Raw genomic sequence first — 24,331 nt, 5'->3', positions numbered from 1 at the left:
GGCAGGATGTTTGCAAGATGGGGATGTTGTACCAAATCTATTCATTATCGTATTTGGAGGAATTGTTTTCTTCCACCTGAAGCACAGATTTTGTTACATCGTTAGAACAAATTTCCTGGATACACATTTACCTATAGAATGAGGATTAGGAAAGTCTTCCAGGTCTAGTTTCATTTATTGAGAAATAAAGTCGAACATCAACAAAAGACCAACAATTGATCTTACCATAACATCTTAAGTGCTTCCTAGATATCTTCTTATTATGAAGAAACATCAGGTTAAATCTCGTTAATTTTAGTTATGTTCAGATTTATTTTCTTGGTTAGAGGGAAAGACATGTTTGGCCTTCACATCTATTAGGAAGACTTTGATTTTCATATAGAGTTTCCATGAAAGACAAACAGGGACAAAAAAATATATATTTTGCTTGAGTCAGTGTATTGAGAGATTGACTTTTGCTTGGGGAATCATACTGCTCCCATGAAACTGGTTGTTCTTTTTAATTCACATAATAAAACTAAACATGTAGAAACCGAGAAGTAAACGCATTACCATAAAGGACATGGAAACAACACAAGAAATGAAATGATAGAATAAATGAGTGAGTAAACGTCCAAACAACATGCATATAAAATTCAACACATTGCTCTGTGTGCCTGCAGTCAGGTTAGGTAAGGTTACTCTAGGTTAGTTTAAGATATCAACAATTAAACCAACATAAATAGGTACTGCACTCTACGAAACAAAGAGAAGTGCGTATAAGAAATAAGAAAAAGAGAGAAGCACATTAAATCCGCGAAATGAAATAAGTAAGGGATGAAATATAAACTTAGAGTTAGGTATAAAGATGGAAAACAACAGAGTATAGAGAAAAGAATGGAGAAGGTGAGGGACTGGTCTATGAGTGAGGATTGTATGGGTGAAATGGGAGGAAACCCACAGAACAATTAGGGTGATGCAGATGGTCATCTAGAGAAAGTGACGGTGCCTGACTATAAAAGCGGGACGCCCCTCCATCAGGTATCAAACCCATTCCAGCTCCCGAATTCTACTGTAAACTATGGCCTTCAAGGTACAACCCTTGAATATGTAGACACACACACACACACACACACACACACACACACACACACACACACACACACACACACACACACACACACACACACACACACACACACACACACACACACACACACACACACACACACACACACACACACACACACACACACACACACACACACACACACACACACACACACACACACACACACACACATATATATATATATATATATATATATATATATATGTATGTATACATATATATATATATATATGTAACTATATATATACATATACATATATATATATTTATATATATATATATACATATATATATATATGTATATATATTTATATGATTATATATATGTATATATATATTTTTTACAAAATAAACACACACACACACACACACACACACACACACACACACACACACACACACACACACACACACACACACACACACACACACACACACACATATATATATATATATATATATGTATATATATATATTTGTGTGTGTGCGTGTAAGCATTTATGTCTTTAACTTATGTTCGGCATCGGGGAGCCATATGCAAAAAAGTGACATTTTTCGTGACGATATTTCAGATCGTCTTCATTGCTGCCTGTGTTACTATGGTGGCTCTTGCAGACCACCCCCCTGTCTACCCTCCTCCGTACCATCCGGCACCCGTCGACTACCCAGACGTGAGTTACCATTTCTTTGTTGACAAACTTAGATACATTTTGTTTAATATAATGAACAACCAAGACTTGAAGATTTGTAGTGACTATTCGTCTTCGTGATTTGTGTCCAAAGAGAAAGACTACTGTGAGAGATTAAAAACTGATTAAACATCGCATGAAACAACGTGTTCTCAACAAGTTCTAATATTTCTTTGTCGCGGCTCGTGCCGCTTAAATTCTTCTTATCGGCTTAAGAAACCTGCACAGCGAAGCTATAGCGATAATCCCATACCACACTCCTGGTCATATGGCCATTTCCCGAAGGTTGAGTGTGGTTTGAATTTTCCGCCAAAATCATCGGAAATTTAAATTTCCCGGCTCTGTGCAGGCATGCGCATTGTCGACCCCACCTCCCCCTCCCTATCCCCTCCCTTCTTACCCGGCTAGCTCGAGCCGGACGTCGCGTCACTTCAATGAGAAATGAAGGCTTCGCCTGTGGGAGGAGGGAGGGACCCTAAATCTGTGCAGGTTTCTTAAGCCGATAAGAAGAATTTAAGCGGCACGAGCCGCGACAAAGAAATATTATCGGCTGAAAGAAACCTGCACAGCGAAGCTATGCATGAGACGAGGACAGGTGGGAGGAGAGGTGAAGCCTGAATCAAACCGTTATTACGTGTGTCTTTCCTATGGGAGACTTATTCATTTTATCACTCAGTAGAGGGGAGACAGAAACGTCAAGTACCCACGCCGAAGAATGTGACATGCACAACATTGCACTGTTCACACAATGCGTAAATTATACGAAATTTGTACCCTGTTCAACGGTTCCTGGCCCCTCCCCACTCCTCGGTCGCCCTTTGCCCCCTCCACTATTTTGAGATGAGAGGGGTGGAGCCGTTTCCATGGCGACACATGGGACAGGGGCGACCGAGTGGTAGAGGACACCGTGTCCCCAAGGGAGTCGTCGATGTCCAGTCCCTAGGTCCCGCATCCGCTCCACAGAGTGGGTGCGGAGAAACTCCAGCGACCGGCGTAGGGCCCCCGACCGAAGCCAGGGACGCAACAACCTGTGGAGTGCTGAGGGTATCGGCCCAGGCAGGTCACTCGGGAGAAGCAGTATGCTCCTGTCGACCTCCCGTACCAGCCGTCGGCGCCCTAAGCGGCTCAGTGGAAGGGCCGGGGTCGCGAAGTTGAGGCAACCCCCCCCCCCCGCCACCGAAGGAGGGAGGACGTGTGAGAGAAGCACGCTCTTTTGGCGCAGGGGAGCACCCGAAGGACGCTGACTGTGTCCCACTCAATCCCGAGCCAATAAAGTCTCTGTGTGGGAGCAAGGGCAGACCCGTCCCAGTCCACCCCGAACTCCACGTCCGCCAACACACTCAGAGCCACTGAGATGTCGGCCGATGCACCCTCCCCGGTGGGCAAATGCATCAACTAGCCGTCTAGGAACATGTGTGGAGACGCTTGCTTCCGTCCAACGTACGCCTACCACTCTCACTAGTTTCGTGAAGATCCTCGGGGTAAGCGAGAAACCGAAAGGGAGTATGCGAGGCCAAGTTCGTTTCCGAGCGACCTCGTCCGTGGGCGTTAGTCAAGAGGCTTCGTCCTGGGTGAAGACGTTCCCTGAGCGTCTCCCACGAAGACGGGCCTGGACCCTCGGTATGTATCCAACTCACCCCAAGTCTTCCCGCGGGAAGTTCTCGAAGCCCGTGGCGAGCGTCTTCATCCAATAGTGTGCTATGGCAATTTGTGACGTCTCATCACCCACAAGCGGACTTCTATATGTTTAATACCTAGTGACATCATGTGATTATACTGTGACGTCACCGGATTGATCATGGCGCCATAGGATCGTCTCGTGACGTCACAGGGACACAAATTGACGTCATAGGACTACATGGTGACGTCAATTTATCACAATGACGTCATCTTATCATACCGTGACATCACTGAATCACAGTGAGCGTTGAAATAAATTTTTGACATGGTAAAATTCTGGACCATCATGACTGTAGATTAAATTAAGTTGAATAGGAAAAGTCATGTTCATTTCGACCTAAGTCACAGTGAGCGTCGAAATTAATTTTAACATGGTAAAATTCTCGACCATCATGACTGTAGATTAAATTAAGTTGAATAGGAAAAGTCATGTTCATGTTGACCTGAGTCACAGTGGGCGTTGAATTAGTTTAACATGGTAAAATTCTTGACCATCATGACTACAGATTAGCTTAAGTTGAATAGGAAAAGTCATGGTCATTTCGACCTAAGTCACAGTGAGCGTCGAAATTAATTTTAACATGGTAAAATTCTCGACCATCATGACTGTAGATTAAATTAAGTTGAATAGGAAAAGTCATGTTCATGTCGACCTGAGTCACAGTGGGCGTTGAATTAGTTTAACATGGTAAAATTCTTGACCATCATGACTACAGATTAGCTTAAGTTGAATAGGAAAAGTCATGGTCATTTCGACCTAAGTCACAGTGAGCGTCGAAATCAATTTTAACATGGTAAAATTCTCGACCATCATGACTGTAGATTAGCTCAAGTTGAATAGGAAAAGTCATGTCCATTTCCACCTGAGTCACGGTGAGCGTCGAAATTAATTTTAACATGGTAAAATTCTCGACCATCATGACTGTAGATTAGCTCAAGTTGAATAGGAAAAGTCATGGTCATTTCGACCTGAGTCACAGTGAGCGTTGAAATTAATTTCAACATGGTAAAGTTCTTGACCATCATGACTATAGATTAGCTTAAGTTGAATAGGAGAAGTCATGTCCATTTCGACCTGTTTTTTTTTTTTTTTTCTCCAAGGTCAAGGCATTTTATTTATGTAATACCTAGCACTTTGCGCCAACTTAAACTGTACTATTTAAAACTGATTTTCCTCTTCTCATTACACTAAATGATTGTAGTTTCTTTGAACTAATTTATACTCATTTTAACTAACACTAGACTCCCTAAGTCTAAAGTTTTTTTTGTGTTTTACTTGGGGGTGGAACATCAGGTAAGTCATCTTTAAACTCAAGCCAAGTGAAGTTGATAAGAGGTTGGCTGTGGCTCATGAGAAGGGCTGGGTGTTTTTTTTGTTTTTTTGTTTTTTTGTTTTTTAAGAAACCTGGAAGGAGGGTGGTGCCGTGAGGCGTTAGAAGACCATTGAAGCTCGGAGGTATGGGGCTGCCGAGGCCTGATGATCCTCGGGGAGCCACCCTCCGTATCATAAGACACGTCCCCTTGTCCTCCAAGAGGCCCGGGTTCTTACCACGGACGACTTGAGGACGTATGGGGAACGGAGTACGAGTGGAAAAGGTCAAAGTCTACGCCTAGGGCCTGACAAAGAAAGTTATAAGGCGTTAAAGGACCATTATTGGTCGAAGGTATGGGGCTGCCGAGGCCTGATGACCCTCGGGGCGTCACCCTCCGTATCATAGGACACGTCCCCTTATCCTCCGAGAGGCCCGGATTCTTACCACGTACGACTCGAAGACGTATGGGGAACGGATTACGAGTGGAAAAGGTCAAAGTCTACGCCTAGGGCCTCACAAAGGGAGCCATTAAGGCGTTAGAGGACCATTATTGGTCGGATGTATGGGGCTGCCGAGAGGCCTGATGACCCTCGGGGGCACCCCCTCCGTACCATAGGACACGTCCGCCTCTCTTCCGAGAGGCCCGGGTTCTTACCGCGGACGACCCGAAGACGTATGGGGAACGGATTACGATCGTATAAGGTCAAAGTCTACGCCTAGGGCCTGACGAAGCAAGCTATGAGGCTGTTAGAGGACCATTGATGACCGGAGGTTTGGGGCTGCCGAGAGGCCTGATGACCCTGGGGGGCGCCACACTCCGTACCATAAGACACGTCCCCCTGTCTTCAAAGAGGCCCGGGTTCTTACCACGGACGGCCTGGAGACGGGGACGTATTGCGATCGTATATGGTCAAAGTCTACGCCTAGGGCCTGATACAAACCGTGAGGCAATAGAGGACCGATGATGGTCAGAGGTATGGCGCTGCCGAGAGGCCTGATGACCCTGGGGGGCGCCACACTCCGTACCATAAGACACGTCCCCCCCGTCTTCAAAGAGGCCCGGGTTCTTACCACGGACGGCCTGGAGACGGGGACGTATTGCGATCGTATATGGTCAAAGTCTACGCCTAGGGCCTGAAACAAACCGTGAGGCAATAGAGGACCGATGATGGTCAGAGGTATGGCGCTGCCGAGAGGCCTGATGACCCTGGGGGGCGCCACCCTCCGTACCATAAGTCTCGTCCCCCTGTCTTCCGAGAGGCCCGGGTTCTTACCACGGACGGCCTGAAGACGGGGACGGATTGCGATCGTATATGGTCAAAGTCTACGCCTAGGGCCTGATACAAACCGTGAGGCAATAGAGGACCGATGATGGTCAGAGGTATGGCGCTGCCGAGAGGCCTGATGACCCTGGGGGGCGCCACACTCCGTACCATAAGACACGTCCCCTGTCCTCCGAGAGGACCCGGGTTGTTTACCAGGGACGGCTCGAAGACGGGGACGGATTGTGCTCGTATAAAATCAAAGTCGAAGAATGAGACAAACCAGCAGCCAAGCGGAAAGCGATAAAACTAACAGACGATTAACCAGCAGGAAACGGGACCGCCTGCTCCCATGTGGGCAGCGAGTTAACCACTCGGTCCCGTTTCCGCGATCTAAGTGACGCGACGTCCGGCTCGAGCTAGCCGGGTAAGAAGGGAGGGGATAGGGAGGGGGAGGTGGGGTCGACAATGCGCATGCCTGCACAGAGCCGGGAATTTTAAATTTCCGATGATTTTGGCGGAAAATTCAAACCACACTCAACCTTCGGGAAATGGCCATATGACCAGGAGTGTGGTATGGGATTATCGCTATAGCTTCGCTGTGCAGGTTTCTTTCAGCCGATAATGTGCAGTGGTGTTACAAGTGTTGATCCTCAGGGTTCCATTTTTTGAGCCCTCTCTATTCATAGCTTACTCCCAAACTTGACCCACGATTATACAGTTATATAATTATCATTACGTTAATACAATTATGTTCACACAAAAATTATAATGAAAATATGTCAAGTATTCAGCAACTGACGACCTAAAGGTATAGGTTTGATATCACTGTACATGAAAGTGCAAATATACTACAACATGGACTAAATTGTAAAAATGCTGATGATTAACTACAACATTTTAGATCACCACTAAAATCTGTTTAACATTGAATCCTAACAAAATCGGGTGAAGTGAGATGCAAAATAGTGAGATTTAAAGGGAAACGAAAATTTACATAATTAAACGCTATTTGGACATTATTGGTGGGCAGAAAATATTTGGGTATAATTATTGATAACGATCTTGAATCAACCAAACACATTTCCTTATAATGGGAATATAAATCTTATAAATAATTGTGCAATCGTATTGGTAAAAAAAGTTCAACCATTTCAACAAAACATTAATATTATTAGTTCGTCCACACATGATGTATGTTGTTCCTATATTGTCTCATTAAAGATAGATTATAAAGAGTGTACTGTCGAGCTAATATACTGATGTCTGATACTAGAAATAGACATAAAAAACAAAATGAAATCTCACATATTATACTCCAACCAGTGCACTCTATTTGATTAGTTAATTTTTATATAGAAACTGCAAAAAATAACAATGCAATCATCTATTTATTTCCAGCTGCACAAGTAACACTGATTCTTTTTCGATGCAGATCCCGCCCAATTACGAGTACAAGTATGGCGTGGCTGACACCTACAGCGGCAACAACTATGAGGCGAGCGAAAAACGCGACGGCCACAACACCGAGGGACAATACGTCGTCGACCTCCCTGACGGACGCAAACAAATCTTCACCTACGTCGACAACGGCGACGGTCTCCATGCTGAAGTCAAATACGAGGGAGAGGCCAAGCATCCAGTCTATGCTCCTCCTCCCTCTTATCCTCCCCCAACTCCCCCACCCCCTCCTCCTCCTGCATATGCTTAGATATGTGTCAGGAATAGAATATCTAGTATCAGGATTGAATAGTTTAATCTTAGATAATTAGCATAATGTATGGAAATTTACATAAAGGTAGCCGGCATACCGAATCACCTCATAAAGCAGGTCTCTCTTCGTGCATTGTAAAAGATGCGTTTGTTTTCTAAAATTTGTTAAATCTGTTTTAACTAGTCATGTATGTTTTTAATATATATGAGCATAATAAAATATGCAAAATAGTGGTGTATTTAACTCAATGTTTAGTCATCCACATTCTTTAAGATTCATATTAGTATTCGGAATGAAGTAATAATCTCCAGAAACCAGCAATGATTTTTATATCATATAAGCAAAAGTAGCTGCATTAACATGAAAATGTTGTATGGGTTGATACGAATTTGTGTTCTATAGAACTATGACGTGTATGGGGATTTGCCACAGGCGATGAAGAACTCTCATGTACCCCTCTCTTTTACTCTCCAATTATCATATCTTTAAATTCCATGTATTGTTTCAGTTTGAGCTATATCATCTTATTCCCCAAAATGATACGCATATGTTCAAATTTATGTATTGTTCTAGCTTGCATCTATATCATCTTCTAGGCTAGTGGTTCTCAACCTGTGGTCCATGGAACCCTAGTGGACCACGGAAGTTCACCATTGGAGCCGCCAGCCGAAAGTCACTAGCAGTTAGTGGATGCAAAACGATTAAATTTAGTGTTGAAGTCATCTCCAGGATGCTAAACAATAGCAATTCATAAGTACGGGGTACGGGTTCTCAACCTGTGGTCCATGAAACCCTAGTGGACCACGGATGTTCACCATTGGAGCCGCCAGCCGAAAGTCACTAGCAGTTAGTGGATGCAAAAAGATTAAATTTAGTGTTGAAGTCATCTCCAGGAGGCTAAACAATAGCAATTCATATGTACGGGGTACGTGTGAAAATAGGTTGAGAACCTTGGCAAGTCTAGGCTATTCTAGGGGTTTGTGTATCTGTGCTGGAAAAATATAGAAGTATCTTCATATCCTTCAGACACCTTTTCAAAAGTTTTTCATGACCTCGTAAAGCTCATCCATCCTCAATCAAGAGTTATATTTGTTTAATGCGATCCATCCCATTTAAAAATCTGAACAATTCAAACAAGTCACCTCTCTTTCTCTTCGACCCATCAACTTTGGCAGATCCGATGATTTCGTCAGCCTGGGAACCATTACTGGCTCAAGGTCTGTATAACATCTAGATCTTTCTGCCACAATGTGTGTGTGTGTGTGTGTGTGCGTGCGCACGCATATGTGTATTATTACAGTCACCGGCGAATTCCCCGTTTTCTGCTATTCAACCCAATGCCTTGATCTACGCCATCCTGAGAAGTTACTCAACTTTCTCAATGATTTGAACAACAGCTTCGAAAAGAGTTGTGAAGCAGTGTTCAGTGTTCATATAAACTAGTTCGAACTCCCCACGTCGACTGTATAAATGGGTCATTCCAAACTCACCCACTCACACTCTTTTACCCTACGCTTTTGTCACTCCCGTAGCTGTGCCTACGCCTATTCACATAGACCAGGGGTTCTCATTAGGGGTGAAATTCACCCCCAGGGGGTAATTTTGGGATTTCTGGGGGTGATTTGTGACCACAGTCAGCTTACGGGGTGAGGAAAGCAATTATAGGTTTTGGCCTATCTGGCCTGTCACCTGGGCTGGATTTATACTAATTTGGGAAAAATTTATACTAATTTGGAAAAAATAAAAGGGTTTTTAGTAATATTTACATATTATTTAGAATGCACCTTTTGAAACAGACAATCTTGGAAAGGAGGGGGGGAATGACATTCTGACAAATGGTGAAAGGGGTGAATGGGCCAAGTAAGGCTGAGAACCCCTGACATAGACCATGTAGGTATTCATTAAGTCTAAGAACAGAAATTTCAAGTAAATATATTTATTCCAAGCAGACTCACAAATGATCGAAATGAAGTGGAATTAAGTGCCTTAAACTACATGTACTAGGATTAAGTAGATTGTTTAGGTAGAACTATATTATTTATTATTATTGGAATATTTAAGTACTCATACTTAATAACTTACGTTTGGTGAATTTTCAATGTGTTTTCTTTTATAATGCATTCTTAAGTTTGAATTAGATGTATTCATTTTACATGTGTATATCATCCTTAGGTGGATAAATCAAAGACCACAAGACCTTTTAACCAAAAAAGTCTATTAGGTAAGATAAGATTACAAAAAAAAAAAAAAAAAAAATAGTTTACATTTTATTTTGGTGATAAATTTTTTGAATATTATTTGATTTCAAAATAATTGTCATTATAAGAATGTATAGTTGTTTCTGGTTATTTAATCATTATGGTTATCAATCTAAATTACGTAATATATTGTGTATGCATAAGGGGGTGTTCTTAGGAATCAGGGGTATTTTACGGTTTGGTAACGTGAAGGAGAAGGTTAGGGGTGTGTGTGTATGTATGTTCGTATGTATGTTGCGGTCTAGTTTTCCATAGGTGTTGTTGTAATATGTGGGGTTATAGGTAATGATTACACATGACTACGTTGCAACATCGCATACCTTATCAATTAATATATCATTCAGTTCACTGTTAAATAAATCAAATAACTTGTGGTAGACTACTCTATTAATCCAACTTTACAAAACAATCGAAAAAATAAATCTCCTTTATTAATACTATTTAAACAGAAAAAAAACACACGAAAATAACAGTTTTCCTACATTGTTGACTTTTGTGATGGCTTGCCTTCTGAGCTGCCCCCATAGCCCTAGTCTAAGCCTAAAAGACGACCAAACGAGTCGTAAGTGGTAGTTAAAATTCTGGCGAGTCATAGTCTCTCTCTCTCTCTCTCTATCTCTGTGTGTGTGTGTGTGTGTGTATATATATATATATATATATATATATATATATATATGTGTGTGTGTGTGTGTGTGTGTGTGTGTGTGTGTTTGTGTCGCGCGCGCGCGTGCGTGATTCACCATGGTCTTGAATCATGTGTTGGAAACATGATCGATAGGTATTACTTTCCCATATGAGAGCTCAGTGCTAATATATGAGACTTTTCCTAGCCAAGGGTTACTCTAGTGAGACCGTAGGGAAATGGACGAAGGCGCGAAACACCGATACACAAGACAGAGTCACAATCCCCTGCATCAAAGGTGAATAACAAGTAACGGCCATGGTACCTCGAGAAAAGATGGCAAAGATAGCAAATAAAACATGTAACAACATTCATCATAACCTAATCGGGATCAAAGACGAGGAAGCACCACACCACAGGTGGCATAGTGTACCGCCTTGGTTGTTTGAATTTTGATGCAGATTATCTAGGAGAAACACAAAGGAAACTCACAACTAGGGTGGAGGAATACAAACGTGCAGTCAAACTCAAAGATTCAGCGTCTGCATAATACAAGGATATTACATAACACCAACACAACATATATTGGGATGGAGTAAATGTCATTCACAAAGTTAAGAAGACTATTTCTAGAGGTCTGGTCGACCAAGGAGATCAGCATCAACAAATGCATACATTTAAATCCAATTTAACTTGAAACAAGGAACGCAACGCAGCATAACTCAACACCGGGGTATTAATTTCGTGTTTTTATACGTATCAATGGTTCTTGCATATGTGCTAATACGTGTGCACGCACATGCGTATATGAGAGTGGCCGGACGAATGACCGACGTACATTTAGACGACAGGCTGACGGACATTTAGCGAAGCGGACATTTGGTCAAGCTAACCATTATTTACAAAAAGAACTTTCAGGCAACGTAGGTGTTTACCCACACATAACTAAATAAAATGAAATATAGAATATTACTAAAATAATGTAAATAAATATAAAAGACACACACTTCACAACACTTTACAACTTCTGAATAACGACTGGATCAGAGTTTATGGAGTGGAAAAACGACTCCCTTATGATGTGCTTGATAGTCCTACTCGTCCTCTCTACAATATAGAAAATTATAGCCAACTCCAATATCACACTTTGCATTCTATTTATAGTTCTGTAAGAGATCAACTTGATGTCTCCAAAGCCAAGATGATGAAAAACCAGCATCTGCGGGCTAAGCCTGTTAACATCAGCATTGGTGATCATGTATGTGAAAGCATGCCTGACCGCCAATCTAAACTCAACTGTAGATTTTCAGGCCCCTTTTTGGTGACTGAACAGTTACATCCTAATAAGTTCAGGGTCTTTGATCCTTCGCAGGGACTCAGCAAAGTATTATACTTGGATAGGTTTAAGGTTACAAGAGTGCCTATCCCTACATTTACCCGGCCTCCCTCAAGGCCCCCTCTACAAATTATGCCTTGTGTATCTACCCCTCTTAATTATAATCTCCGGTCAAGGGATTCTTTGTGATGTTTACCATTTTTGTGTCCCTTTCTTAGGTATAATGTGTAACTATTGTTTAGCTATTAAGTATCCTGTCCCGGACATCCGGCAATTGGTGTGTTTTTCTTGTATTTAACCGGAGCCAGTTCCATTGTGTATTTCTAGTGTTTGTGCACAGTTCCTTTGTGCATTGCTAGTGTTTGTGTACAGTTCCTTTGTGTATTTCTAGTTTTTGTGTACAGTTCCTTTGTTATTCCTATATATTTTTTATGTCATGTAATTATGTGTGTTAATGTATTAGGGTGTGCTATTTTGATAATTCTTTTCCACAATTTTGTGGTCGCCCTGTTGCGTGTGTGGAAATTATTATGTACATTTTGCTTTTGCCTTGCTTGGTAATTATTTTCATCTTGTTTGCTCGGTGCGGTCACCGAGTGGTGGTGGCCGAGTAATATAATGGTATACTTGTAAAAACTAAGTGTTCTGCTCGCTCGCTCGAGAGTTTTCCCGCTTTAAGTTGTTGTGTCCCCAAGCGCTGTTTCTATCACGCCTTCCAAGCGTGCGCACGTTTTTGTCTGTTGTGATAATTAATATATACAATTCGATCTAATTTTCATTAGCCACCCTCATACATATGGTGGCAGCGGCGTAAAAATATTTGCTATTGTGTAAACTTTGTGTTTTGTACATTAGAAAGTATTCCAAACGCATCTTTGAACTTTGCAATGTTGTGAACTTTGGAGCCGGAGCTATTGCGGGTGCATTTTTTTTTTCTTTCTCCCTTTCTAGTTTCTAGGGTTACAGGATTTAGTAACTTTTAGGAAATGATTGTGCTAGGGGACAGTGTATTGGCAAGGTCCGCCACGTGCTTTTTGAGAGACGAATGCCTCGTGATTCTTCGTGTTCTGGCTTTGTTTCAACTTTTGTTTATCGTCATCGTCTTCAGCATGGGTGGAACGCTTGCCTATGGTTGCTGTGTTTATGGCGATTAACTTGGAGACTGGATGAGGACGGATTACTGTTCATGCCTAGATTGAATGAAGAATTGGCCTGCGTGATTGCCGGTTTCGATACGTCGCCTCCGACTGGTTATTTTGAATTGTTTAACAATATTGTGGATTGTGTATTTCCATATATTTTCTTGTAGTAAGCATTTCTGTAATCTCTTTTTGAGATTTTGTGATACCTTCTTGTATAAATTTCATATACTTAGCCAGGCGTGTTGTCTTGGCGGCCATGTTTGTTTCCTCCGTGAGGTCATTTCTTGACGGTTTTCTTTGGTTGTCTGTAAGAAACTGTTGTTATTGTTTACCCTTTTTCAGGTATTTCCTGTGTATTGGACATTGTTTTACGACCGTCAGCCTAGATGTAATCATCTTTCCCGTAAAGGGGCATGTGTTTTTGTAAAGCGGTTGCAATATTTAATGTATGTATATATTTTTCTGTTTTTCTCGTTAATGTTGTTACGCAGTGGTACCAAAATTCTAAAACCTTGTTTTGGCGATGTCTACAACATAAGCTGCCCTCCTCTATTAATACCCAAACATCACCACAGACAATGGCTTATACTTTCACACTGTTACACCAGGATCCTTCTTTTATCAAATTTTCCGGTGATAATCACCATTATAAAGCCATTGATTTTCTTTGCCAGTGTGAAGATTGTATTTCCTTTTGTAATAACTTGCATTGTGTATAAGGTGCCCCTTGCCTATTCTTGGATCTGTTCGCATTCCCTTAAGGTTTTCGTCATATGCTACAGTTTTCCATGTCACTTTTATTGTTGTCTCTGGTCTTGCCCTTATGTGTGATTGCCTCTTGGGTATCGATGCTCTTACAGCACATGACATTGATATATCTCCTAGTCGTCGTGTAGTGACTTATTGTAATTTTGTTATCCCTGCAACAGATAGGCCAGTTTCCATTTGCATCTCACCTCCTGTACATGACCAGGTTGTTGAGTTGCCTTCGAAGGGACCTGCTCGCTTTGCCTCTTCATTTGTTTTTGTGCTGCTGTTGTTGTAGGAGAGCATTGTATTGGATCTTTAAGTGCAGTTCGAGTTCCGGTGCGTATTTCAGGTGCTCCAATTAGATCTGACGTTTTATCTCAGCCTGACTGTGTTCGTGTTCATCGCCTTGCTTTGGAAGTGACTCTGTCCACTACTCGCGAGGATCATGTTACCACAGCTATGGCAACTAACGTCATGGGTGCTCCTATCACTCTCTCTCCTGGCAGTCACTTGGACTTCTTTGAAGTAGTTGACGTTGATGCCTTCCAGGATTCACCTTCTATCATTGCAGCTTCTGTGCTACAGTCTCCACAAGTGAGTGACATAGCTCACTTGGCCTCCAAATTTGCAACGTTTGCAGGTGAGATCGACTTTCCTAATGAGACGCCTCGTCTCATTGAACTATTAGTGATCCACCGTCAGGGTTTGGCTTTGCCAGGTGATCCATTAGAACTTACAGATTGTGTGGTTCATAGAATTGATCTTCAGCCAGGTGCTCATCCTGTTTAGGTTCCCTCATATGGGTTGCCTCACTCTCGTCAGCTTGTTGCACAGTCCTTGGTTGACGACATGTTACGTGAAGACATTGTACAAGAGTCTCACTCGGAGTGATGCCCAAGAAGGATGGGTCTTTTCGTCCTGTTATTGATTATAGGAGAGTTAACGAGGTCACTATCAGTAACCATTAACCATTGCTTGTACTAAGTGACCTTCTTCAGTCCATTGACACTGGTAACACTGTGTTCACCACCTTAGACTTGAAAGCGGGTTTTGACAGATACCACTGGAGAAGTCTCTTATGGTCACGGCCTTCTCTACTCCCAATGGACATTATGAATGGCTTTGTTGCCCCATGGGGTTGCAGAATACTCCCTTGACTTGCCAGCACTTATTTAACTCCATTTTTCATGGCCTAATAGGCAACAAACCTTTTGTTTACCTGGATGATTTAATCTTAGTTTCCAAGGATGTGGAGAGCCACTTCACTAAGTTGTACATGGTCTTGCAACGGTATGCTGATGCTGGATTCAAACTCAATTTACCCAAGTGTTCTTTTTTTAAGTCTAACATCTAATTCCTAGGTCACGTTGTTGACAAACATGGTATTCACACTACTGATGATAATGACAAAGCGGTCAGGGACTTCCCAAAATGTCTATGTTCTCGTATGTGTGGACCACGTTAGTCGTTTTATAATATTGGCTCCATTACGTAGCAAGTCTGCTCCAGTAGTACCCCATGGTCTAGTTGATCATGTTTTTTGTCCATACACTACCCCTTCAGTGCTCCTTTGTGACAATGGGTCGGACTTTAGGAATGAGGTTTTAGCGAGCATTTATGAGCGATGGGGCATCACGCAAACATGGCATTGATATATCTCTTAGTCGTCGTGTTGTGACTTATTGTAATTTTGTTATCCCTGGAACAGATAGACCAATTTCCATTTGCATCTCACCTCCTGTACATGACCAGGTTGTTGAGTTGCCTTCGAAGGGACCTGCTCGCTTTACCTCTTCTATTTTTTTTTTTATGTTGCTGTTGTTGTAGGACAGCATTGTATTGGATCTTTAAGTGCAGTTCGAGTTCCGGTGTGAATTTCAGGTGCTCCAATTAGATCTGACGTTTTATCTCAGCCTGACTCTGTTCGTGTTCTTCGCCTTGCTTTTGAATGGACTCTGTCCACTATTCGCGAGGATCATGTTATCAGAGCTATGGCAACTAACGTCATGGGTGCTCCTATCATTCTCTCTCCTGGCAGTCACTTGGACTTCTTTGAAGTAGTTGACGTTGATGCTTTCCAGGATTGACCTCCTATCATTGCACCTTCTGTGCTACAGTCTTCACAAGTGAGTGACATAGCTTATTTGGCCTCCAAATTTGCAACGTTTGTAGGTGAGATTGATTTTCCTAATGAGACGCCTCGTCTCATTGAACTATTAGTGGTCCACCGTCAGGGTTTGGCTTTGCCAAGTGATCCATTAGGACTTACAGATTGTGTGGTTCATAGAATTAATCATCAACCAGTTGCTCGTCCTGTTTACGTTTCCTCTTATAGGTTGCCTCACTCTCTTCAGCTTGTTGCACAGTCCTTGGTTGACGAAATGTTACATGAAGACATTGTACAAGAGTCTCACTCGGAGTGGTGCCTAAGAAGGATGGGTCTTTTCGTCCTGTTATTGATTATAGGCGAGTTAACGAGGTCACTATCATTGACCATTACCTATTGCTTGTACTAAGTGACCTTTTTTTAGTCCATTGGCACTGGTAATACAGTGTTCACCACCTTAGACTTGAAAGCGGGATTTTGGCAGATACCCCTGGAGAAGTCTCGTAAGGTCACGGCCTTCTCTACTCCCAATGGACATTATGAATGGCTTTGTTGTCCCATGGGGTCGCGGAATGCTCCATTGACTTACCAGTGCTTGATCAACTCCATTTGTTATGATCTGATAGGCAACAAACTTTTTGTTTACCTGGATGATTTAATCTTAGTTTCCAAGGATGTGGAGAGCCACTTAACTAAGTTGTACATGGTCTTGCAACGGTATGCTGATGCTGGATTCAAACTCAATTTGCCCAAGTGTTCTTTTTTTAAGTCTAACATCCAATTCCTGAGTCATGTTGACAAAACATGGTATTCACACTACTGATGATAAGGTCAATGCGGTTAGGGACTTCCCTATATCTATGTAAGTTGAGCATGTACGTCCCTTCCTTGGTCTGGCAGGATACTATCGTGGATCTATTAGGAGTTTTGCTTCAATTGCTTCCCCACTAACACGTCTCCTCAAGAAGGATACTTCCTTCCAATGGCGTGATGTTCATTAGGAAAGTTTTGATTCCTTAAAACTTGCACTTACTGAAGCCCCTGTGTTGGCATTCCCAGACTATAGCCTTCCCTTTTCTATTTGTACAGATGCTTCTGGCACAGATATTGAAGCTGTATTTATGCAGCAAGTAGACTGATGTAGATCCTACATTCTTGTGATGATACCACTTTACCAGATTTACCTGTTCTTCTGTCCCAATTTTCCCTGTAGGACACGGTTTTCATTCGTAATGTGGAAGTGTCTGAGCAGGATGTGGCACAACTAGTCATCCCTGACTCCCTAGTTCCTGTTGTTGTATCCCTTGCGCATGATGCTCCTCTGACTGGTCACCCAGGTCGTGACAAAACTCTGGGTCTTTGGCACTAAGAAATATTACTGGCAAAACATAGACTAGACTTTACGTCTCATGTAGCCCAGTGCGGCTCTTGTGCCCAGAACAAAGGTTCTACGGACACTGGTCTCATATTAGAGTACCCTACGCCTTCTTCCCCTTTTCAGACCATGGCTGTAGACCTTTTTACAAGTGCCTCGTAGTACTCAAGATTTTGTGTATGTTCTCGTATGTGTGGACCACGTTAGTCGTTTTATAATATTGGCTCCATCACGTAGCAAGTCTGCTCCAGTAGTAGCCCATGGTCTAGTTGATCATGTTTTTTGTCCATACACTACCCCTTCAGTGCTCCTTTGTGACAATGGGTCGGACTTTATGAATGAGGTTTTAGCGAGCATTTATGAGCGATGGGGCATCACGCAAACATTCGTGACTGCTTACCATTCTGCGTTCAATGGTCTTCTGGAGAGGACGAATAGGAAGATTTTAGATGTACTCTGGCACGTTGCTAGTAGCCTTCATGAATCTTGGGAGGATTGGCTTCCCCATGTCAGTGTTTGTGTTAACAGCACCATTAATGTCTCTACGGGCAAGACGCCTCATTATATTATCTATAGAGTGGAAAAACGACTTCCTTATGATGTGCTTGATAATCCTACCCGTCACACTTTGAATTCCATTTATAGTTCTGTAAGAGATCAACTTGATGTCTCTAAAGCCAAGATGATAAAAAAAAAAACAGCATCTGCGGGCTAAGGCATTTAACATCAGCATTGGTGATCGTGTATATAAAAGCATGCCTGACCGCCAATCTAAGCTCAACTGTAGATTTGCAGACCCCTTTTTTGGTGACTGAACAGTTACATCCTAATAAGTTTAGGGTCTTTGATCCTTTGCAGGGACTGAGCGAAGTGTTACACTTGGATACGTTTAAGGTTACAAGAGTGCGTACCCCTGCACTTACCCGGCCTCCCCCAAGGCCCCCTGAACAAACTATGCCTTATGTATCTACCCCTCCTAACTATAATCTCAGGTCAAGGGATCCTTTGTCTGCTTAAACTGGATTTGTGTATTGCTTATGTAGTATCCATGGTGTCTTGTATTGTATTCTTTGTGATGTTTACCATTTTTGTGTACCTTTCTTAGGTATAATGTGTAACTAGTTTTTAGCTATTGAGTATCATGTCCCGGACGTCCTCCAGTCTCTTGCCCTATTACCCTCCCCTTTACATCCTGCACCACACCTATTCATCCACGGCGACATGAGACATCCCTTACGCAGTCCCACATTTAATTCAAATCACTCGCTCTCTCCACAGGCCCCACTACTCTCGTAAAAAACTCTTGACTGACGTTAACAGCTATTCCCCAACCCCTTTTCCAAAGCCATAAAGGCCCTTAAGACATCATTACTTTTTGCTCAAACTTTCTCACATATCTGTTTTACCACAAAAAATCTGATCCACGCAACCCCTACCTTTCCTTAACCAACCTTTACTGTTCTTCAGTAGTTACTCCTGGTCCTCTCTTAATTCTATCAAAACCCTCTCACTAACCTTCCCAACCACACCCAACAAACTGATCCCTCTGAAACTACTACACTCACATTTTTCCCCTTTTCCTTTATGAAACAGAAAAGGTGATAATTGGAATATGCTGTTTCCCTGTGGTGACCGAATCTTATTAAAGGTATTGAAAGATAAAAAAAAAAAAAAAAAAATAGAACAATGAGAGACAAACTGATTCCAAATATCACAAATCATAGGAAAATTAACTAAATATATTTTCTTTAAAAAAGCGTAGACTCAGAAGTAATTTGATACAGGTCTTTAAGATTCTAAGAGGAACTGAAAACATCATATGTGATGAAATATCTGCACTGAATACAAATCAGAGAAGAAATAATTGTCTCAAACTGTCAGGAAGTAGATATAATTTGAATGTATGTAGAAAAAATTTCACCAACAGCGTAGTAAATGAATTGAGTAAATTTCCTGAAGAGGCAGTGCAATGTAGTACAGCTCGAAGTTTTATGATTCATTTAGATAAACACCTAAGCTGGATGCCGTAATGCATGCCATTAATTATATTTCATTGTAACACATTTCTTTAATATATTAAATTATTTTCATCTATCATTATTTATCTGTTTCAATTTATCATTATAAAATGTTATTGTATTACTGTTTATTTATTATCATTTATCTGTTTGCTTATCATATATCTTTGTCTATTCATTTTACTTATTCATCTATTAATCAATTAATTTGTTTTTGTATTTTTCATCGCTTTCAATCTAGTTATGTAGCAAAGAATCTACTATTGGCATGTTCATTCTTTGTCTTCAGACACACGTACACGGATATGTGTGCATATATACTCGTACATATATCTATAGATACAAAAACGTAGTTCTACCTATACGAAAAGCTCGTGGTATATTACTTAACATATTATGTAATATCTATTTTGGGTCAGCAAACCATGAATTTAAAAAGAAATTGTTCATATACCATGTAAAATGTTAAAGGAAATGGTTAACTCTTTGTTTACCCCAACCATTTGAACTCTTTTGGACTAGGTAAGAAAATGGATGACAATGTAAGTATAAATACTGTATCCACTTAATGATAATAGTGAAAGAGAATACGAAATAATACTCTCATATATCGGGTCACTAACCCATCGCTTACGTATCCATGTTTTCAAAAATTTTCTGAAGGTGTATGTTTAGGAACTTAAGAATTTAGCAAATGAAAGCAGTATTAGAGAGCGAAACTGCAAAATGGGACATAAAGAAGTAAATATTTGAAAAATATGGGGTTCAACAATGCGGAACTTTAGGTGAAACGAAAGGACAAAATCTTTTTGGTGCAGATGACGACCCAGAGAAAGTGGCGGCTAATACTGAACGAGTATATAACCCGAGCATCAATTCAACGCTTGTCACAAGAACCTCTGGTTTCAGCCATGGTCCTCAAGGTAAAACTAAAGCAACTTAGAGGCAGGACTTCATGTGTTTATTTGGTTGTCGTTGTTGGCGTAGTAATCCTTGTGATAGTAGTGAGACACTTTTTCTCTTGATATTTCAGATTGCATTTGCCGTTGCTGCTTGCGCCACCGCGGTGGTTCTTGCAGTTAACCCTCCTGTCTACACTCCTCAACTTTACCATCCTCCTCCTACTCCATACCACCCAGCACCTGTCACCTATTCTGACGTAAGTTTTCAGTAATGGTTGACCCTCATCACGAGGATCATCCTTTAGGAGGAAGGGTCATGTAAGACAATTGCATTGACCGTAACTGACCACTAAAAAACTCACCCCCATGAACTTATATCTTTATACTATTACTACTTATTTTTAACTTTTACTAAAACTCTTGCATTTATATATATATACATATATATATATATATATATATATATATATATGTATATATATATATATATATATTTTACATATATATATATATATGTATATATATATATATAAGGTTTTCATGGATTCCAGTGAAGTGATCATAGCAGTATTAGCTATTACCTTGATAATTCATTTCATATAGATAAGGCTTCCTAAATATACTAAGCTTTTACGATAAAGAAAATTATTATTAGAAATCTAGTCAATTGGAAAAAATAATAAACTTATAGAATGGTTGACGTTATGATCCTTCATATGAGAATTTAGTTATCATAAAAGGCAATAATGATAAATATGATAATGTAACGATGGTGAAGAAAAGATGGTTTGCAGGTGCGATAAACCTCGCTACCTACCCGAGTATGGGTCTGTAACCGAAGAGGTATAGCAGTTACTCTCGAATTGCAGGTTCCTCCCAAGTACGAGTATAGCTACAGCGTGCACGACCACGACAGTGGCACCAACTACGAAGCGAGCGAAAAGCGCAACGGCGACAACACTGAAGGCGAATACGTCGTCGACCTCCCCGATGGACGCCAAAAGACCTTTACTTATGTTGACAACGGCGACGGACTCCACGCCGACGTGAAGTACGAGAAAAAGGAACCGCACCCCCTCAAATCACCTTCTTACTCAACCCATCCCACTCCCTCATACCCAACCACGTATCCCTACATAACACCATCTTACCCATCGCACCCCACCCCCTCATACCCAACCACGTACCACTCCACAACACCATCTTACCCATCGTATCCCACCACCTCGTACCCCAGGACAGCAACACCTTACCCATCGTACCCCACCCCCTCATACGCACTCACGTACCACTCCACAACACCATCTTACCCATCGTATCCCACCACCTCGTACCCCAGGACAGCAACACCTTACCCATCGTATCCCACCCCACCATGCACAACCTGTTACCAAACACAGTAAAACAACTTCATTTGAAATGTTCCTTCTCACACCAAGAATTCATGCTTAACACAAGAAAGGATGGACAAAGGTACTTGTTATAACACTGACATCTCTTTATATTCAGCTTTGTCATTTATTTTGGAATGGCTGCGTTATATTGTTATCCTACTATTTGTTTTGGATTCCACTACTCCAAGTTATACAACGATTAGAAATAAAGTATCAACAATTTGTATCTATATTTCATTCCAAATTCCTGCGCGCAATGTTTACATAACATATCTCTGTGTTTATCATGTGGTAGGCACATCTTAAAAAAAAGGGGATGTAAATGCTTGAAAGTGACATTGACCACTCACTCATGTGGTTGTCGGATCACTTGACGAGTGACGACCCTTTACTGTGCCTCTCTGGCACTTCTTCATGTCTTGTGCCACCTCCAGGATCTCTTTCTTTGTGTTATCTATCCACCGATACCGAAGTATACCAACGGGTCGGCGTTCTTGCACAGTCTCATTCCTTATCATCTTTGATAGCACCACACCTATCCATGTAAATACTGACCAGCCAAGGCGACATGACACATCCCTGACACAGTCTCTCCTTGAATTCAAGCATCTGGCTCTCTCCATTTCCCATTCTAACACAGGCTCTACTACTCTCGCAAAAACTCTTGATTGGCCTTAACAGCTTTTCCCTAACCCCATATATATATGAAAAGACTGCCAGAATGCATTCCTGCCTACCCTGTCATAAAGGCCTAAAAACACCCTTACTTCTGTTAAAGCTTTCTCACCTATATACCTTACCACAAAAATCTGATCCATCTTGGCTAAGCTCACACTGTTCGTCTCCTAATTCTCTCAACTAAAACTCTCCCATTAGCCTTTTGAACTACACTCAACAAAATTATCCTTCTAAAACTACTTCACATTTGTCTCTTTTCCCCTTAGAAAACGGAAAAACGGAAAAGCTATATAAATCATTAGTTCGTCCACATTTGGAAATTTCTGTTACACTATGGTGACCGAATCTCATTATAGACATTGAAAAACAAATCATACGAAAATCGACTAAAACATATTTTACCTGAAAAAAAAGCGAAGACTCAGGGGTGATTTGATACAGGTCTTAAGACTCTAAAAAGAATTGATAACAAGAATAGTGACGAAATTTTTACAATGAATGCAAGTCAGGGAAGAAATAATGGTCTCAAACTGTCAGGAAGTAGATTTAATTTGGATGTATGGAGAAACAATTTCGCAAACCGTGTAGTAAATGAAAGGAATAAACTTCCTGAAGAAGTGGTGCAATGTAGCACAGTTCGAATTTTTGTAATTCATTTAAATAAACACCTAAGCTCAATGCCGTTATGCCTGCCATTGAATTGATTTTACTTTAACACATTATTTATTATTATACATTTAATTATTTTGATCTATCATTATCTATATGCTCATTTCTATTTCTTATTTCTCATAAAACGTTATTGTGTAACTGTTTATTTAATATTTTTCTGCATTCTTATCATTTATCTGTATTCATTATAATTATTCATATATTAATCAATTAATTTTCATAGCATTCGTCCTAGTTATGTAGCAAAGGGTTTTCTATTGGCATGTTCTACCATTGTAATCCATTTTGTCCTCAGACACACGTATTCTAGAGGAAGTGAAAAAGGGTGCATATGAAAAGTTTGTGGGTAGAATTAAACCAAACGTATGGATATAAAATCAATGTAGGTGTAATATATAGGCCAAAAACCTTATCATTAGCAGACGACAAACTGTTGTTTCAAGAAATGTCTAGTTTGTGTAACCGGTACCTTTTGATAAATGGTGATTTAAATTTCACTAACATTGATTGGATGACCTTTGAACGTGGCCATATAGGTAGTAGCTTGATATATTTTCTCGGTGACACTTACTTAGTTGAGCATGTAGAAGAGCCCACAAGACATGGAAATTGACTCGATCTATTGACCACTAGTCGCGAAAACATAATAACTGATATAGAAGTTGGTCAAACTATTGGAAGTAGTGATCAGAACTTAGATTGAAACTGTTAAAGGTTTTTTAGAATAGATACCTGTGTATCTAAAGTACCAGATTTCAGTAAAGCTCAGTTTATAGGACTATGTCAGGAGCTTCACCTTATAATCTAGGAAGTAAAAATAAGTGAAAGACCTGTAGATCAGATGTGGGATATATTTCAAAATTTACTTACTAAGATGATCCATAATTACATCCCATTTAAGGACAGACGCCCCCCAAATCAGGCTCACCCAAAATGGCTTTACAAAGAAACTGAAAAAAGTATTGCTAAAAAGAGACAGGCTTATAACAAATACAAGTGCTCGGGTGCACCTAATGACTATGAAAGTTATGTATCAATACAATAAGTTGGACTAGTAATTGGTTGAACGGTAAAAAGCAGTTATTCTAAATGGTAAAACTTCTAGATGGAAAAATGTTACGAGTGGAGTTCCTCAGGGTACCGTTCTTGGGCCTCTTCTATTCATAGTATATATAAATGCTATAAGCCATGGACTGAAATCTATTGACTCTAAATTTGCTGATGATATAAAACTGTGGGGAATGGCAAATAATCACTTAAATCAAATAGATATGCAAGAACATTTTGATAAACTACAGCAATGGTCTG

At 40.8% G+C, this 24,331-nt stretch overlaps 1 protein-coding gene across 1 annotated transcript; it reads left to right on the top strand.

Annotated features, from left to right (window-relative positions):
* Positions 1–1,060: 1,060 nt before the first annotated feature.
* LOC143025967 (pro-resilin-like) lies at positions 1,061–7,766 on the top strand. Its single transcript, XM_076185949.1, has 3 exons — positions 1,061–1,072; positions 1,684–1,782; positions 7,491–7,766. Exons 1-3 carry the CDS (start codon positions 1,061–1,063, stop codon positions 7,764–7,766), a joined length of 387 nt encoding a protein of 128 aa, XP_076042064.1.
* Positions 7,767–24,331: the final 16,565 nt, after the last annotated feature.

The sequence above is a fragment of the Oratosquilla oratoria genome, chromosome 6, assembly GCF_046742065.1.
Source record: "Oratosquilla oratoria isolate Oo_2021 chromosome 6, ASM4674206v1, whole genome shotgun sequence".
In the NCBI taxonomy this organism is placed as follows: Eukaryota; Metazoa; Arthropoda; class Malacostraca; order Stomatopoda; family Squillidae; genus Oratosquilla; species Oratosquilla oratoria.
The sequence above is the reverse complement of the archived record's forward strand: the minus strand, read 5'-3'. Positions and strand labels throughout refer to the sequence as shown.

What these genes read in the sequence shown, in the direction of transcription:
- LOC143025967 (XM_076185949.1), top strand. An exon ending in CACCCGTCGACTACCCAGAC is followed by an intron (nt 1,783 to 7,490) that starts GTGAGTTACCAT and finishes TTTTCGATGCAG; the next exon opens with ATCCCGCCCAATTACGAGTA.